This window comes from Netta rufina, assembly GCF_964035555.1.
Source record: "Netta rufina genome assembly, chromosome: 8".
NCBI classification, from domain to species: domain Eukaryota; kingdom Metazoa; phylum Chordata; class Aves; order Anseriformes; family Anatidae; genus Netta; species Netta rufina.
In genome coordinates, this window is record NC_140131.1 from 23,880,423 (window position 1) to 23,900,328 (window position 19,906).

Consider the following 19,906-nt stretch of genomic DNA (forward strand, 5'->3'; position numbering starts at 1 on the left):
TTTGAGATGCTTCCATCTCTGAAAGCTGGGAAGGAGTTGTACCGATGTGAGGATGTGCCATGTGTACGCAAGGAACGCTAGAGAGACACCCTGGCCAGTGCAAGGGTGACTGTGCAGCGAGTTCTGCAAAATTAGAAACAGATGCAAGGGGTCAGATAAGATGCTTAGAATAACTTAGGCACAAGACAACTGTGAACCAGGCAGCATGTATCTGTGCAAAACAAAGGTGTGTAGCTTTGGAATATTTTCTTCCAAAAACTTTAAAATTTTCCTTTGTGTAATTTTTTTGTAGGGTATCAGTCAAACCTTGTCAAAGTACTCCGAAGATAAATTAGACCCTAAGGGTGAGCCGTTTAAATCAAGTTCTTTCTTGACAACAGTAACAGAAGTTTCTCAAATGGATGTACAGTGGTTGCAATAGTCAGGTGTACTGCTTAGGAAGAAAGATAATTTTCTGCCTGGTGGCCACGAGTCCCCTGGAAGCTAAACTAAATACATACATCACAGCTGACATGTAAACCCAATGTTCCCATATGGGCCATGCTTTTTGAGTACTCCATGAATACTCTGCAAAGATTATTCCATTTTATCAGAGTGAATTGCAGTATTATTTCAGTTGTAATGTATTTAAAGCCTTTCAAGTGACAATTCAAAATGATTAATGGCAAGACTTCCAGAGATAGTTATCTTCACTTGAAAACTTCTATTTTTCTTCTCAAAATGTGTTCATACATGATATTAGAATGCTTAGTTCAAACTTTGTTAAGGATTGTTATGCATATGGCCAGTGCCCATTTGTCTCTGCTTCAAAAAGAATACATTTCCCGTATGGCATTTAGATTAGAGAGGACAGGGTTATAGAATATTTGTAATGCGAGTGGCTATTTTGTGATCCCAGTGTGTTCCTGAACTATCACGAGGATATTTGGAACTGAATGAAAAACAGCAATCTAGAAATGACCACAAGTGTCAGTATCGCCTGTCTTATTTTCCTTAGCAAAATTTCAGTATTTCTTAGTTAATTGTGAAACCCGTCTTACACTTGCTGCATTTTTATAAATGGTTGAGATTTTGCACTCGGTTGAAATGATAGCCAAGCCATAAATTTAGCGATTCCACTAATCTTTGAATGTTTTGCATTTCACACACAAATACAGCAATAGAGATCAATCTGAGATGACAGAACACGAGAAAAGGTTTCCAGTAACTGTGAAATGTGTGTATTTTTATGTTCCCTAATGAGCAGTTTATAATTGTTCTATCACTCAATAAAGGATTTAAGCACATCCCTGAATTTAGCGAAGTTGTTAGAGAGAGAAAAGACCAGATGATCTCTAAAGTCTGGAGGGCTTATTCCATTGGCCCAATGAAAAATTTCAAGGGGATTTTTCATAATTCTGAAGCTCTTAATGTTTTTTTATTAAGTGAATAGATATTCTAGCTCTCCAAGAAGAATTCAGTCCTGAGAGTTTGTACAGTTCCTTGTGAAGAGCACAGGTCAGGAGTGCTTCTAAAATGCTACTGATCAGCCAAAATGTAGCTGCTTTCAGTCCACTTTCCTGTTCTGTTTTTTCATTATATGCAAATTTTATGTATTGGACAACCATCCAGAAACATTTCTTTCTTCAATAATGTGTTGTTTTGTCTCTATCACATTTTCTCTCCTTCCAGTGTTCTGATTTTTCGTGTCTTTCCCCCAGGCTTTGCATCCAATTATTGCTGATCTTAAGTGCTAAATGAGGATTTTCTTTCCAGGGGATGGACAACATAATTTCATTTATATTGTGCAGCATTTTTGGATGTGCAGCTCTCCCCTGATGAAGTGACATGCCAGTGCCAGTGGTAGTGTTTTCTGCCTGTCACAAGTGTTCCTTTTGCATTCTGAAAAGAGCGTGGACTTTATGAAGCTTTGATTCAGCACAGCGGGAGAGAAGGCCAATGAGCAGAAGTACCAAACGTTCAGAGGCAGTTTAAAGAACTGTGGAAAATAAACTTACGTTTTCACCTTACCTTATGACCTTTTTCATTCCAGCTGCCTGCACTATAAGATCAACTTGCCCCTAGCATCCCCCCACACTTTCCCAGCATGAGAATTTGAAATGAAAAGTGAAAATGTTGTAGGAACTGAAACTTTGGTGAAGACCTGGTACTTTATATCAAACTTCTTTAAAGACAGGAACGTGGCATCCTGGTGAAGTTAACAGGTCACCACCTCTTAGGCCTAAGGAGAAAAATGCATTGTTCTAGCTTTGACAGCCTGCCTCTTACCACCTGCCCTACCCCTTCTTTCTGCCCAATCTGTTCCCAAAAAAGGTGCAGAAAACCCTTTTCTCCTTTAGGCTGTCTTCTGGCCTTTGAAGCGTCCCAGGGATTTGAAGAGTCCTGGCCCCTCAGGTTCACTGCCTGGACACAGAGCTCCTGCTGGAGCTGCTGGACGAGCTGTGTCCATTCTCTGAGACTGAGAGAACTGCAGCTCTGATGTTATCTCCTTGCTTATTTGTTTGGCCATCTATATGGTTGGAAGATACATACTCAATGTACTTACTGAATATGGGGGCATTTCATCAGCCTCAAAAACTCCTGGTTCTGTGTGTTAAGTTGACATTGGCGATGCAGCTCTTCACTTCATGTTAAATAACGTGGAATCGAGCAGCTGGACTTTCAGACCTGCCAGAATTTCACCGATATTGTGACAGAGTATTGACTCTTTCAACGTGTTACATTTCCTCAGTAGCTTGAGTACATTAATTCCTACAGCTCCATTCTGTAGGTACCCACATTTACAACTGATTTTGTGGGATATACAGGGTTTACAGTAAAAACCACAAAGGTTTAGTAAGTGTCTTAAATGCCTGAAGCCTTTTCTTCTAACACAGATGCTTAGACTGGGAAAAGCAACAAAATCTGTGGGAGAAATCCGTTCTCCAGTGATCTGAATGGTGTTATCCCAGTAATAAATTTAAATAGTATTAAATAGTTCATATTCAACGTAAAACTTGAATCTTAACTTGGAAAATAAGTCCCTTTTTAAGAGCAGTTAGTTACTATGCTCTTGGACATGTTGGGGAAACTAGAATTACTTCCAGTATCCTGCATACCAACTGCTTTGATAGGTTTACTTTGGCTTGGCCAGGCAGAGTAGTGTCTGTTTTTTCCCCAAAGTTGTTCCTTGTTAATGATACCCTCAACTTAGTGGTTTCCAGTCAGTGTATATTAATGAATAAATCACCTTAATACGTTTAATATGTTTTATCATGTATTGTACTTAAATTCATTGAAGTGATTGACTGCTATTTCAAAGTAACATGTTCTTGGGGGGAAATTTATTTCGAAGTATTCATTTTTATATGTTTCTAGTGAGCAAAGAAATCAAGCTACTGTACGAAATGACTTCCAATGTCCGTAGTTGCTGATCTGTCCTACAGACTTCGTCTTTCTGCTTCTGAAATTCACTTTACATTTCAATGGCAGCATTCCTTTAGTTACTTCTGAGGAAATGGAGACTATACCGTGGAAAACATTCTTTTTGTCTGGTAACTATGTTCGTAATTCCTTCTGTAATTTGTGTAAGAGTCTAGTTTAATTTTGTGAGCCTGAAGGTTTTTTCATGTAAAATACTGATGTATAATCAGAATTACTGGGATTTGGCTAATACTTTAATACATGACCAAGAGGAAGTCATTAGAGCTTGGCTTGTGTTCTGTTAATTGTCAGAGAATAGTGGTTCAGAACTAGAGAATTTTTATTTTGCTGCTATCCTCAACTATATTTCAGTCATATTTTGTGTAATTTGGGGTTATCTAATGGAATAAGAAAGTAGAGGCAGCTCTCTTGCATCTTGTCTGTCTCAAGGCGTAGTATTGAAAATCATTAATACATACTGTACGCAGGTTTGTATTGAACAGGAAGAAAAATATATTTAATGCTGTAGTCCCAAGTACAAAAAATTTGGCCTAAAATTAAAGATTTTCTATTTCTATGATAGAGATATATTCTAGTAACTCTTAATCACCATCTGTGAAGCTTTCTATCGCTGATCCGTATTACTAGAGTGAATTTATAGGGAGCATCTGTCATCCTTTTAAAATAAATAAATTTATCTGTCATATTCATAAATCCCACAAATCTCATGACCTTGGACGACGGGTTGCACGTTGCAGATTCTTTTTAAGTCTTCTCTCAAGGATTTGTGTAACGAAGCATTTTTCAGAAATCTGAATGCTTTTTTTTTTTTTTCCTCCCAGTTAATGCATGTTTGAGCTTTACTCGCATGCAAGGGTTACGGTTTATAGTTCCAAAAGAAAGCAGCTAGCTTTAGGGAGTCCAAATTTTTTTTTCCCTCCAATCTTTGGGTCTCTGTCTTTACAGTTTTGCTTAGAGTTTCTTATTTTGCCAAGTATAAAAACCTCAGTGATTCTATTAATATCAGTAAGAAGCATAGTAATGCAAAAAAAAAACAAAACAAAAACCCAATGGATTTCTAGTTCTGTCACATTTGTAAGCAAGGAAAGGAATCAAAATGCCTCCTTAACCAATCTTGCGTGGAAAAAGGCCTGGATGCAATAAATAGAATAAAGGGAATCCCTGTTGCTGAGAATTTAGGTCACCTCGTATTGAAAAGATAGCTTTTGCCATTTTATTTTTTTTCCTTTTGACCCTATGTCGCATTGTCTGGAAGCATGCACCAGTATCATCTGTACTTTAATGCTGGCTTTGCCTAATGACAAGAAGGCTTGTTTTGTTCTGTGTAATTAACTTCGTTATCCGAGGTGAGCTGGGGAATGGCGTGGGGAAGGAGATAGCCCCGTAACGGGGGAACTGCTGGACGTGGCACGAAAAGAGCAGCTTCCTTGAGTCTCTGCTCTTCCCACAGTGGCAGGTTGGTTGGGACCATTGCCAGGTTAAAATTGGATCTATGTATTCACATGATAATGCCCACAATCTAATAAGGCTGGTGGAATGTCAACCATTAGGGAACAGATGCATCAGCCTACTCGGAATGGTCTGGTGGAGTCGGTTCGGTCCCGGGTGGCCAGAGCTAATAAGCTGTGATGGCTCTGTGTCGGGTTGCTCGCTTGTTCTTGAAACAATGCTGCCGCATACATGAGATGCTTGCAAGATTTATAAATAGTAGCTCCATGCTGTGTGGCAGTGCTGTTTCAGAAGTCCTGCTAGCCTGGGAAAGAAGCTAGCAATGTTTCTGCGGAGCTACCCTGAGCTAATGAAATCAGTAAATCTAAGGCACCTCTCATCTAGGATGGAAAATCTGCTGCTTGGATTATCTCATTGATTGAGATCTGATGGCAGCGATAGGCTGGTCTTGTATAGAATGGCTGTCATTGTGGCTTGTCATTATTTTTACCTAATTTCCAAATATTTCTCTTCAAAACAGACACTAGTCAATGACACAAATGTCTGAGAAGAAAAAGGTTTTTGCTGTTCCTTCAAAATAGGCACCTATTCAACTACACAAGAATATGGCAACATAGAAGCGAAGAAATAGCTCTCGAATAGTTTTTCCTTGCATTTTCAAAATGTCTTTTTAGAAGAGCAAAGGAACAAATACGAAGGTGTGAAGTTTCTGTGCTTATTACTAGCCCTTTTGAGCTACGTGTAAGCTACTATGTGCTGTCTGTTCTCAAAAGGTGATGCTGCTATTTTGATTTTGTGTTCTTTCTCATAAAAGTAGAGCAGCACCAGCATAAGACAAAGAAATTATTGGATGAGTCCCTGTGAAATTAAATCTGTTTCTGACTGGTAAAGCTCTCCAGAGCACGTACAAAAAGTTCCAGGGTGTCATAACAGAGGAATCTTGTTGCTCTATTTTTTTTTTTCCTCCTCAGCGAGATCATTCTTGGCATTGAGAACCTTACCATCTTCCAAAACATTGTCTGCTCTCTGTGGCTTACTCATTTTTATTTCCTGCCACCTAAGTGCTCAAGAGTTTTCCAGTGAGGGGATCTTTCTTTGCAACAGATTGCTGTAAAAAAAAAAATATATCTTGTTTACTTTTTGTCACTGACAGTAGGTTTTTTCAAAGGCAAAACAACTGTTTGAAGTACCAGGACAGCTGTGAGGGCTGAAGGAGAGCTGAGCAGGTCTTACTGCTTAAGGCAGATTTCCTTCAGGTACACTGTGAAATCCATGGGATCATTAAGGACAACTGATACTTGCTAAAAAGTGGGTAGCAGAAATAATAGTTGCTCTAAACCTTACGTGTGCCTGTGCTGCCTAGTGTAGTTTGTCATCCTAACTTTATTCACAGTAGGAAGCTACTACTTAGATCAATTTTTGTGTGGATGTATGTATATACAGACAGAAGAGGGAATTTGAGAACTTTTAAAAACCTGTTTTAAAATATGCTTTTGAGCCTGTCCGTTTAGTGGGAGGGTATTTTTTTCTGCAGTGATGGATGAAGACAGTATAGAAGTCATAGCATAATAGGAAGATCTGAAAGTTTGTGAACTTCATGTATGGCTCTTATCCTGTCATGATCTTTGAATAGGATGCCCCCAGACTGTATGAGTGAGACCTTGCCAGCTGACCTTCATTTAAGAGGATTGCGTTTCTGCTCTACCGAAAATGCAGCTATGCCCTAGCTTTTTCAAAGAGCATTCGTATTATAAAGCAGATCTCATAATGCAAAAGCCAGAAGCTTGCAGATGGACTATCTAGCATATGGATTGTGTATAAAATGAAAAAATAAAAGTTGAATGCTGTCATCTTTGTGCTTTGAGAACGACTTAATTTAATCTTCACTACGAAAGGGAGAATAATGGGCAGTTTAGATATAATGCCAAAGGAAGCTGGAAGTAGAGGCAGACTTTTCGAAATGGAAGAAATTGTTTTGCATGATACAGCCGAAATCCTTCCTGTATTTTCACATAATACATGGCTTATCACAATTAATTTTTTACATAGGCATATATCATTGACTTTGGTATTCTGCAATAGGGCGATAGGAACGATGCATTCATTCAGAATACAAATGCGTTAGTGGCTTTCGTTATCTATTTGCCATATAATAATAGCAATAAGAAGTTCAGTTGCATGCATGCTAGTGCAAAAAAAAATTGAGGTCGATTCTTTCAACCTTGATATTAGTTGAGAAGTACAAGTAACAAGCATTGGTGCTATCATGAAAATGTGGTGTACGTTCTCCTACTGTTCATCTTAAACACGAATCTGTGGTGCATGAGACTAAGGTACTTGTGTCTCACCCAGGTGACCGTTATATCATGATGAAAACTATGATTCTGTTGCTTGATTCACATATGTGATTTCTTTTGGTTGGAGGAAAACAACCCTGTTAAAAGGTTGTATAAATTTTGAGTGCTGGGCTTTCAGAGCTCATTTAAATGAAGGAAACGAAATCAAACCGGTACCTTGTCTGTTTGTTCTTTGGGTACAAAATAGAAAGCTTGAGTTTGTTATAATGTTTGGGGAACCTATTTCATCGAGGAATCTGTTAGGGAAGTGTAAAAGCTTAGCCTAGGAAATTTGGGGTTTGAGGTTCAGGTGGTTTCATAGCTGTTTTGGCTGCCAGTAAAGTGATTTAGTGCTATGGATTAACGATCCCTGCAAAATACATTAAGTTTTTAATGTCAACATCTTTACCTAGGAAGGAAAGCCTCAGGCCTTTTGGAGTTATCCAGTTGTACTACGTAGAAGACTTGGGGGTGGGGTGTTGATTTGATCTATTTTGAGTGCCCTTTCATAATTTTAAACAAAACAATATTTTAATGAAAATTCTGGAATGAGAGTTCTCCAAGGAACGGCGTGTAGCAGAATAGATGTCACTGGCAAAGCTGGGAAGTGAGAGGATGGATGAACAGGACCATCACAGGCGTGTAACAGGACCAAAACCTTTACGTTTTTGTTTTGTGTATTTGACGGTGTGTGCAAAACTTCTTTTTAATACAATCCACAGCAAAGATATAGGTGATCTAGAACACAGTACATCAAAACTCCTGTGACTGGTAGGAGTGAGGTACTAATACTGTAAGTTTTAGAAATGCTGGGACAGCAGAATATCATACCGAGAAAGAAGAGTTCATGGTTCTTACTGGTGGTGGGAGCAGCCACTTGAGAATCCTGAGGAGCACAAGGTTTTTCTGTGACATTTTCCTGTATTAAATATGGAAAGCATAGGAAACTGGAGGCCCTGAAACTCCTGAACTTCAGCATTTCAAATGAGATGGTATTAATATGCTGCTTATGAAGTTCATAGGTTCGGTTCTTGAAATATATATATCTGTTCATGAAAAAAAAATACACGTACATATGTGTTTCTGTGCACATACATTCTTATGAACCCTCAAAGTACCTTCATGCTCTGATTTAAAATGCAGGAACATGTCTTCAGGGATTTATTTTGTTGAAATCTGTATGTAAACATTTTGATCTTGCAATGGATACAGTGTCTTCAAAGAGAAACCTCCTGAAATATTTTGTTTTACTTGATACAAATGTATGAAATCACCAGGCAGAAAGAAAACAGCATTGCATTTGAATATCAGCTCTGGTCATGCCAGTTCTCCAAATAGTGCTTTTTCCTATGGCAACTATAGCAAGCCTGTACATAGAAAATGAAAGGTACTTTGCAACTGTTGACTCAGAGTATTTTTAGTGAAATTGAAGTTTAGTCAGAAGGTGACCAGCACCTTAGTGCCTGGGGGCAGATGGCCACATGCTGGATGTCCCAGCTTCTCTCTGGTGAGAACTGGGAACAGGTTGGCTCCTCTGATCAGATCATCACCTCGCTGACGTGTGTGATGATGTTGCAGGTGAGCGAAGGAGATGAGGAACGGAATCTGCCCTGAAAGAAAGGAGTGTGTTCCCCCACCCTGACCAAAAGTGCTTTTCTTGCAGAAGCCTTTGTCTCAAGGTTTTGGTGCAGTTCCCGTATGTTTTGACCTTGAATAATGCTGCATTTGTGTACAGCGCTTGGCAAACAGATTTCACAGGGGCTTTTCTCATAGTACAAACTGTAAACATAAGGCTTAAATGAGGCATTTGACAAAGGGAAAATGATTGAATTTGTGTTCCGGCTGTGGGGAAGTGATACCTTTTGCTGCTATTAGGATGGAGGCTGCTTATCCCTCTTGTTAAGAAGCAAAGTCCATCCGTTGCACCTCCCCGCACACCAAAAATGTATCTTGTTTTGATTCACTTACCATCTTTGTTGTATACGATATTTTTCTGTTCAGTCTGTTTTATAAATTGCTTGAATTAAAACAAGAAGGATCTGTAGAGTAAGAGCAGGATAGAACCTGGTTTTTGTTTGTTGGGTTTTTCTGTGTGTGTGAATATGATGTTAGTTTGGTTAACTTTAGTTCTTTGATACAATTTTTTTCATACAATTGAAAATAGTCATGTGAAGTTATGGGACAGGACAAATATAAACAATATACTGTGCTTTTTGTAAGCATGCTAAGGTGCCTGCCCCTTCCCAGTTTGGGGGAATTACAGCGTGTGGATAACTACAGCCTATGCGACTGCAGAAGTCATCATTTGTTCTTCCTGGACCAAACTCAGAAATATTTGCAGTAAATTACTGCTTTAACTTGCTTCTACAGGTATCACTTCTCTTTTAGTACTTTGTCAACGTTTTTATTGCCAATACCCAAGCTAGTGTCTCAATGCACCGTCTGTTGATATGTGGGCTTTGATGGTATAGGTAGGAAAATTAGTATTGTGTTTGCATATGGCACAGAGCACATACAGATGCATTTTTTTTTTTCCTTTTTGTATTATTTCTTATTTCTCATATGTACAATTGCTATCTCTTAGCCTGTGTTACAAGTGGGTGACCAAGGCTCTGGTGAAGTGTATTAGTGTACAACTCACACAGTAAAGAAATACAGAAAGAGTTGAGAAAATTAGAGATGGCCTAAATTTCAGTGCCAGCATTACTCAACTGGTTGCATGCATTTCTACCTGAACGTTACTAGCAGCCTGTTGCAGGTCTCAAGTTCACTGCTTTTTCTAGACTCTCTCCTGGACTGTGACTGCTCAAAACAGCCCTTTCTGTGTTCCTCGAGGAACACAGTTTCAGGATTTCGTCCTGATAATATGAATCTTCCATGGTGATCATGTGGGAATTTGCCTTCATCTCTCAGGCCACAGCCACCCAAGCCAATTATGCTTCCTTGAAATGTAATGCAATATGTAACTATGGTGTGTGTGAAAGTCACTGTGAGCTGGGATTGCTAAAGTTGGTAAGGTATGGAAGAGTAATATTAAAACTTCGTTTTTTTTCAGTGAATACAAATAGAAAGAAGATAGTATCAGGATGAAACGTAGCTCAGAAAAGGTGGTGCTGTCTAATTTGTTTATCAAATAGTCATGGGGGAAAAAAAGAGGAAAATAGGTTTTTAATAGCTTCCTACATCTTAAGTCTTAAAATCTCAATATGGTAGCACCCCTTGGTCTAGGAACAGAATTAACTGAGGGGAGGCTGGAAAGAAGAGCTTCATCAGTTTCTGTTGCACTGAGGCTTTGAGTAGCATCACATACAGTTGCTTGGATTTTCGTTCAGTTTGGCTGTTTTGGAAAAATTTTCACACACGCGTGAAGGATCTGTCTGTATTCATTTAGGCACCTGCAGAGCTTTTAAAAATATTATTCTCACACAAAGCATTTCATGAGTCTTTCCAGAAGCTACAAAGGAACCTTTTTGAAGTCTTTTAAGCCTTTTCCTCTGCTGAGTTATCTCTCACCAAATGCAGGTGTAAGTGGGATCTTCCCGTTGCTCCATACTGAGCAACGTTTTCTTTGATGTGCATATGACAGTTCCCTTTAATACCATTTCCAAGCATGATGTGAATAGAGAAACGATGGTACTTTTCTGTGTGTTTAGTGTTTGACTGTCAGCAGTGCTTTTATGCAAATAGTCATTTCAGCCCCATATTCTATGATGTTTTTGGTGAAGAAACGCTTCATGTAAGTGTCTGGCTAATACCTGCAGTTTCAGGTGGTATAGGAACTAGAGATTGATGGATGTGTGAGGTTGAAAGTTGGAGACAAAAACGTTAGGAAATTTTAGGAAGTTCTCATTTCTGCACTTTTCAGCCCTATTGAGTTGATGTAACATGCATTCTGATCTTAATATAAAGAAAACTACTAGAGTCTGTACGTTTGTACCTGACTTCTGATAAAGATGAAACAATCCTTTTGTTCTTAAACTATATTTGTCAAAAAACGTACAGATTGCCACGTAATATGCATGAGTCCAGCTCAAATAATTAACTCCCCCCCAAAAAAAAGTTCTAAGCAAAAATAAGGTTTCAGTGATAATCTACTTGTCACATGCTTCAAGGGAATGAGTCATTTAAACATACGTAGATATATGATAGGTAGGTCTTTGATTCAAAAGAAATAACCCACCAAAAAGTTCTCTTTGCAGGTTCTCTCTAAATCTCTCTCCATTATGAGTTGTTCTTGTTTGATGGAAACAGTTTGTCCCCCAGGAAAATGGAAGTGTGTGCATGGCTGGCTTTTCTCCTGCTCCAGATTCGTAATCCAACAGCGATAGTTGGTTCTTGGTGATACCACCATAGTTTTCTGCCATCCTCACTTGCCTCTCCTTTCTCCTTCTCCCCTGTAATAATAGCGTTGCACTCTTTGAGAAGAGACTGATTTTCTTGGAGTTGTGCAATGTATGTACTAACTTCAACAGTATTTCCAAAACATGGCCCCACCTATAATGAAATTTGCCATGTCTTTGTAAGAAGATGAGCATTAAGTTTTCTTTCGTGCAACTGCTTTTGGGGATTAGCAATCTCCCATCAGCATTTTTCCTCAAACTGTGCTTGAAAAGACATGATGTTCAGTGCAAGTAGTTTTTGCATTTTGAATAAATGATTAATTTACTAATTTTTACTAATCCCTTTTGTCTTATGTCACATGAGTTTTTTAGTTGTCCAAGCGGTGAGGCAGTGGTGCTGCTTTCCTTATGTAATGAGTATTGAAGTGCTTTGATAACAGTAAATATTTCCCTTTTAAATTCATTCTATAAAAATAGCTTTACTTCTGCTTCAATTCCCCTTGTATTTTTTTTTGATTATAAGGAAGTTGAAACAATGTAAATAGTAGAAATGACCTTTTTATTATTACTGCGATCAACACAGGATAACATGACTAATATTAGCAGTATTTGTACAACAGTTAAGGTTCTGTTATCAAATTCTATTTTATTTTACAGTGTAATTTAAATTTAGAAAGGCAGCAAAAAGCTTGCAATTTATTATTTAAATATCTGTCTTGGGGGACTGCGTATGCATATTTGTGTGCATAGAAGGATGCAAATGAGCTATACCAGCTTCATGTGTAAATAAAACGATTATGTGAAATGCTCTTTAAATTTCACTGAGATTTTCTTGATACCAATAGAAGCCTGAAAATTCTTATGAAGATTGCAGAGGCAGACCAACTCAGTTGGATTGTTTTGCTTGGTCCTTTGGAAGATTTCATTTTGGAGGCTTTTAAGGGCTTAACATTTTTAGAACAAAGCCCTACATTTTCGGAATCTAAGCTATGTATAGGAAATAGATAAATGTTTGTATCAAGCTTAAAGTAGGGCATCCAGAGCAGATGTTCTTGAAGTCATCTGATTGTTTTGACTTTGTCGTACATTAATGATGTGTTCAAGAATTAATTTCTAGAACAGCAATATTCTTTTCAACCTCTGCAGTTGGTTTAGATTGTCTTGGTTCTTTAGCCTGTCTTTACTACAACTTTCAAAGGCTTAATACTTTAAATCACTCACACAATGATATTAGAGTTGCTGGTAATTAAAATGTTTTTGTACTGTCTTCCCTAAATCAAGTAGGTAAATTTGAAGTCTGTTCTTTAATTTTTTTTTTTTATGTGTACTATCCAAATGTATTTTTTTCTATCTCATTTGAGATCTGAGTGTTGCAGCTTTACTATGTTCACTTTTTTGTACTAGAAGTGAGCTCGGATGAATTATCTTCCTTCATGGATGCTGAAGCTGAAAGCCACTTAATGTTCTAAGTACAAGTAGTTGCTAATATTTTGGCAGAATCAACTGTTACTTCTTTTCCTATTTCTGTGTAGGAGCATGCAAGTTACTAGGTAACTTCTAGATTTTGGTGCGAAGGTCTTGTACTACTAGAAATTGTAAACAAGAATGAAATACAAATTAAATTTGCTAAATTAAAAAAGCCACAAGATGGCATCAAATTGTCGATTCTATCCTTTACTCCTAACCTTTTTTTAAAGGTCAAAATGTTAGATTGTATAGATCTCTATGTAGGAACAGTTGAAATAGTGAATGTGCAGTGAAATAGTTGCAGTTCTTGAGTTATTCCCTTCCAGCATTCGTAGCATGTGAAGCAACAGTTTTATAAACTTTTAAGAGCTTTTTGTGCCTCAAGAGAATAAAGTACGGCTTTTAGGGGTCTAACATGGTAGGAACTATTAATATGGAAGCTGAATGAATTCTACTGGAAAGTGCATGCAGCGTCATATCTGTAGCTGATGTGATGAAATCCAAGATAATATTAAGGTTTCAGGATATTTTCCTGATTTCTTTCTATGTCATGTTGTTGCTCCTGAATGCCTAAATACTCATCTTTAATATAAATCACAAGTAAGTATATGTAACCTTCTATTGTAAGGTAGCAAAACTAAACCAAGTAACGTGTTTCTGATTAAAATACCATCTTGTGTAGTTGTCTTAAAGAAGATTTGTATTTTTCAAGTTACATGAGTTTGTTACTAAATTGGTTTCAACTTATGAATATTCACAGTATACTCCTTAACAGTCTAGAGTGGCTTATGCATAAGAATTAGGTATGTTGTCTTTGAGCAAAACTGTTAAGTGCTCAGAAACTTTGAGGAAATGAATGTTCTTTAAATAGCTAAACAGTGATTTCTGCTGCTACTGATGCTCAGGGTACAGCTGCACAAACAAAAGCCCCCCTAATTGGAGTTGGAATTGGCAGTGTGTCTAGTTACTTAAGAGTAACTTTCAAATTTCTAATGTGAAGTTTTTAATGTAAGATATCTTACTGTGCACTCGCTGAGAAATAAGCTACTGTATTTACAAGGACTTAGCTTTTCTGAGGCAACTTCTCATTTGCCTACTCTAACGGCATAAATTAACAGCCACGCTTGCTGTGTGTGGTTAAAGGAACCCACTATAATATTTACTCTGTCAGCTTGATCTTTTTTTCTCTCTGAGAGAAGCCATCATATATAATTCTGTGGTTATACGTGCTTTGTAAACAGAACTCATGCCGTAAATTAGTGCTTTGTCATAGGAAAAACCTGCACCTCTATGGGGATGCTCTTGAAAAGCATTCAGTTTGTATCTAAGCTTGGTACCTTTTGTTTTCAGGACGGTGTGAAATGTTGCTGAAATTATCTTTCTGACGATTTTCTTCTAGAAAGCATCTTTTTTCCCGTCACATATCTTGTCAACCGTAACTGCTTTGTACTTTCATTTTTTCTCCATCTTAATAGCATGCTTTTCTTAATAAATAAATAAATAAAAAAAATTAATAAAAATCTGTGGTTAAATCTGTGGCCACTGCAACTACATTTTCTTTAAATGATAGAGGGTGGTAATTTTAATTAATAGAAGGTGGTGATTAGGTCACTCATGATCTTAAGGTGACGAGAGGTGATGAATCAGTGGCAGAGGAAGGGTGTGTACCTTCAGTGGGTGACAACTGATCAGTGTCTGGTGAGAAGCCAGCATATCTGGGGCTGTGAGCTGAGATTCATCCGTGAAATTATCACAGTCTAAGGCGGTGATTTACAAAACTAAAAGTCATGACCTCCATCATTTTATTGATTTTGCAGAAATTGTTCTTACAAATGGAAAGGTCATGGATGTAGAATTGGTAGCTGTGTTTTTGTGTCTACTCATCTAAATGAATTTATTTCCTACCATTAATCACATACTTTGATGTTATGCTTGCAATATTATTTATTTATTTTGCAGCTGAAATGTTCTTAAAGCCTTGCCTTTTCCTTTCAGGCCTCTGCACAGGGTTTCCCATTCATCACTTCAGAGAGTTCAGACAAAAGTATGGGGAAAAAAGTCATTTGCAGGCTATGTATGTCACTTGTGACTGTATATTCTGGTGTTTTATGGAGATTTTGGTGAAGAGAAAAATCACAAGCAGAAGTCCTGTGGAAACGAGAGCAAGGCTTTGTGACTGCAATTTTTTCCAAGGCTGCAGAAAACCTCCAGCATATTTGAAGCAGCTCCTTTGTCCTACTCCCATGGCAGCTGCCAAAGGACCTGCAGGTCTGTTCGAGGTAGTGGAAGCACTCAGTAAGTGGAAGGGAAGGCAGAAAGGCTGCAGTATTGATTCAGCAGGGGAGGAAAGGTGAATGGATGCATGGGATTGCAGATAATAGTAGTTAAGCATCCAAAGAAACTAAATTGAGTTTGAAATCTGCAACTTAGCATCGCTAAGTGATGCTGGAAGTGATGTTTCTGTAGCTTGTGGGCTTGCTTTCTGTTTCATTAAGGTTCTGGGACTTCAAAGACATGCCATGGGAGAGTTCTTGGTATTTCTTCAAAATGTACCATTAGGGCACCACAGGAGCAGCCTTTTCACACAGAAAATTTTAGTTTTCTATGGAAACAGATGCAAAGTTTTATTTCTACTTTCTTGGCTAAAAGAAAGGCGATGCAGTTTTAAATAGTGGTGGTTTCTCAGTTGCAAGGCTTCTCTCAAAGATAGGCAGCCTTTACTGCTGCTCTTCCTTCAGAGTGTGCTATTCGGATTTTCATCATTTTCTCAGGAATTGCAGTGAAAGGACAGAGGCAAAAGTACCTTTTCTTAGATATTAAAACAAGTCTTAAAATAACAGTTACTGACTCAAATGCCCTACATAGATGTTGCTATTTTAACAATCAGAAAAGAGTACAGAAAAATTCAGGATTAATCCATTTCTTTCAATCAAAGGTTAAATCCTAATGCTAAAGATTAATGGGAGCTTGCAGGATGTAAAAAGCTGTGTTCTCACTTTCATGGTGGAAACTTGAAAGCAGGTTCTTTGTGTTAATTAAATCATGGAACTTGAGGCTCCTTGCATGCGGTCTCTTGCTTTTTAGGTTTTTTAATTTTGAATTCCAGAACATACTGTTATTTATGCGTGGACATAAAGATGTGATAGCACCATACCGGAGTCTTTCGAAAAAGTTTTTCCTAGGCTAAGATCTCCGACCTTACTGAGTGTGTCTCAGATGGAGGATACACTCACATAGTGCTTAATGTTCAGATAAAATGCATGCTTGGTTTTGTGTTAAAGGTTTTCTGTTAGCCTTGCAAATTGAAGTGGCTGGGTTTTGGTTATTTTCTTTTTCTTTTGTTTGGTTGTTGTTTTTTTTTTTATGCCGTTGGTAATACATGTATTGTTCAGTGGGGCTTCACAGAAATCACGAAGAGCAGAATTTGTTCTTGCAGAAATTTTATGTTGCTTTAAAGCAGACGTGTGACCTCACTTTTCTCTTACATGGTGTGTTGACTCTGCAGAGTTAACAAGAATAAATAGTAGTACAGGTCTTTTGTTTGTTACATTAAGGTAATTGGATAAGGCATGAGCAGAACTAATTATCATGAGAGTGCTATTTCTGGTCACTAAAACTCTTCAAGGCAGGAATACATTGCAATTCCTTGGTCCTGCCTTTCCATCCTAGAGCATAAGCAGATCATGTTTTGAAATTTCTGTAGCCAATTTCCATATTAACTCTTAGTTAAAGTGATCGGGTTTAAAATGAAGCAATACTATAAGTAAGAAAACTTTATTTGAATATAGAAGATTGTTTCTGATGGGCATCTGATGGTTAAAAGGTAAACAACAAAAAAAAAAAAAGGTAAAAGCTTATCAGGTTCTCTGCTCCCCCGCATCTAAAACAGGATCTGTAAAGAGTTTTGAGTATGTTCAATATATTTTTCTCCTTTTTAATAGAAACACGCTGCCCTCATTTTCAGTAGATCCTCTGTAGCTCTGTGTTCGTTTAAAAATATATGTACCTGACAAGAAGGCCAGCTATTAATGTTACCTTTTCTGTCCTTTTCAAAGGAAGGTGCTTCTGCTCGAAAAACACAAACGCCAGCAGCACAGCCGGTACCACGACCAGGTAGGGTGACATCTTTTCATGCTTCTGCTCCAAGCAAGTATAAGCTCTGGAGAAGTTGTACTTAAAATTTTGGTTACTGAAGAATGAAGTGGGGATCCATTTTGTGGCTTTTAATGGCATATGTGTTGGAAATGACACGTGACTTTCTAGTTACTTACACCACACGTAGCTTAAGAATTGAAGTGTTCTGGTGCTTGGGTTCATTCTGTTCAGAGTGTTTGCTCAGTCATCCTGTCAAAAGGACGTGACAGTGAAATTGAAATGTGTCAAGTGAAAAACTTGGCTATAAGGTTAGTAGTTCAGAAAGCCTTTTCAAATATGTAGTGAGAGTTGGTTAATATATTAAGGGGAAACAACCTAAATACAAAAGCCAGTCTCAGAAAGAGTTGTTATACTTCTTCAATATATCAGAAAGACAAGTATTTCTCTGTGTGTTATCATTATTTCTCACACTTCTTAGCACGTAAGATATGTGTAATGAAGTCAGAATCTTCAGCTGGATTTTTAAATTCCCAATCTAATAGACTTCAGCTACCAAGTCAGTTCTGTACATCAGACTGAATTTCTAATTGAAGTTCAAAGTTAGAAAGATGTAGGTATTTTGTTTTGTTATAATGAGAAACCCATCAAAAAAGATAGAGGAATAGTGTAAAAATGCAAACAAAATTGGTGCTTCCAAACAGCAATGTGCATGGCTGTACTTCATTTACATGTTATGAGAATTTTTGGTTTGTTGGAAGAAAGTTTCAGGTGAAAGCTATGATTTAAGAATGAGAAAATAGTTATTGTTATGAAGTGTTAAGGAGGGATCACTTTGTTTTTTGTCAGTAGTGTTTTTTTTTTTTTTTTTTTTTTTTAAATCAAAGCTGCCTTTTTAAATGAGTGTGCTTTTTTCTAGAAGTTCTGCTGGAGTATACAGTGTTCTTGTTTAGATTACTAAGACCTTTGAATACGTGCCTTGCTAATTCCTTGAGCTTTATTTGTAGGATTTAATGCTTTAATGTTGTAAAAGGATTCATCCCCAAAATCTATTCTAATATTGAATATTCTCACAGCATACCTAAATGCTGTTGTGCACAGGTTCTTCTGTTTGGTTATTTAGGTATCAGAAAGGTCATGCTGCCTGTCATACTTATCTCACTGGCCCTGTTGAGCATAACAATGCAAATGAAGCTGACAGACAGCAGTATGAAAAGGGTAGAAGTAGCAAGAGCAGAAATCTGACTGAATTGTCACAGGTCCCTACTTGCTACTCGTAGTTTCATGTGCATTAACTGACAGAAGTGTATTTTTTATACTGATGTTGCCCTTCTCTATTCCACTAGCTCGCCTCCATACTGTTGAAAGGAGAAAAAACAGTCTGAAGAAATATATAATACTACATTCCAAAAAAGGATTTCTTATTCTGCGTGTTCTAGGACATTTGGGGGTTTGAACCTCAGGAGGGAGGGAGTGTCTGTTCATAGTGGTGACAGTATTTAAATGTGCAATGTGCAGGAGGTTGCATCATTGCACATAGAAGGATTAGCTGAATTGATGGAAACAATTGTATAATGCTGATTTGAACAAATATTTTTTTTTTTTTTTTTGGGGGGGGGATACATTTTTAGATTATCTAGTTTTCTGCTAACCTGTCTCAGCACAGCTATCACATTTCTTACAGATGCTTTTTTTCTTGGCAGCTGATGCTGCCCATATGTTTCAGGAACTTTTTTTTACAGTAAGGAGGTACTTAAATTAAAAAATAAAGTAAAAACATTGGGTAGGTAAAATTCAAGTACTTCAATGTAGTATTGCCAGTTATATCTGTGCATTTGACAGTGTTAGGAAAAGATAATTAAGGATATAGTCTCAATATTTCAACAATGGCAACTGTGTGGTGTGAATATTTATAATGTTCTAGCCAGTTTCTGAAACAGTTGGTCATAAATAAACATGAGCAAGTTGGTGCTATGAAATTGGAAGTCAATTAATGAAATTTGTCATGCATAGTAGCAGTTGAGACTTAAGGTACAGTCTGCATCAATCTTTTTACTACTGACTTTTCTAATTTTGTGAATTAGGAAAATGGTAATTATTAAGCACAATAGTCTTTTCTTTAAATTAGGATTATTAAAAACTGAACTATAAAATATGTATTTGGAGAAAGCCAGGTTATTCGGTAATAGCACCAAAGCGAAGAAACATGCGCTTTTCCAATGTTCCAACTTTGGACTGAAATACCTCCCAAAACTAGGAGGTCATGAAACATGGAAGACTAAAAAGGAAACACTTTATTGTGGGGAAAAATCCAACTAGGGGGATAATTGCAATCAGAAACTAACCCGAGTAAGTCTGAAGCTGTCAAAACTTAGCTTGTAGAAAGTTCTGTATGTCTGAAGGACAGCTAATCCCATGGATTTCATTTACTGTAACACCTACTTGTGAAAAGGTGAGGATCTGTAAAGATTGTCTTGTTGTGAAACAGTCTTCCTGTTGGTTCAGCACAGTTGAGCTTGGGATCCACAAGCAGCTTGCTTGAAGATTGCTGGCAGTGTTTTCAGTGCTGTATTGTCCTTTCCCTTTGGGGAGGATAGAGAAAGATGACTACGTTCAGAAAAAGTAGAGGAGATTGACTCAACTGTACTTGCATCTGTTTTCAGACAGTCAAAAGCTGTTTGTCTGCTGAATACTGAGACCCAAATTATAAATCCCCTTTTCAACTTCGTGTATTGCTTCTCTGAAAATGATCTAACGACTATAGTGTGACTCCTGCGTCTCAAAACATTGAAAAGTGAG

At 37.5% G+C, this 19,906-nt stretch overlaps 1 protein-coding gene across 1 annotated transcript in view; it reads left to right on the forward strand.

The window, feature by feature from the left end:
- The window catches only part of CDC73 (cell division cycle 73), a 104,118-nt gene that overhangs the window by 64,684 nt on the left and 19,528 nt on the right, over positions 1–19,906 (forward strand). Inside the window, exon 11 of the mRNA XM_084291602.1 lies at positions 17,071–17,128. Coding sequence (XP_084147728.1) covers positions 17,071–17,128 — 58 coding nt within the window. The remainder of the gene's footprint in view (positions 1–17,070; positions 17,129–19,906) is intronic.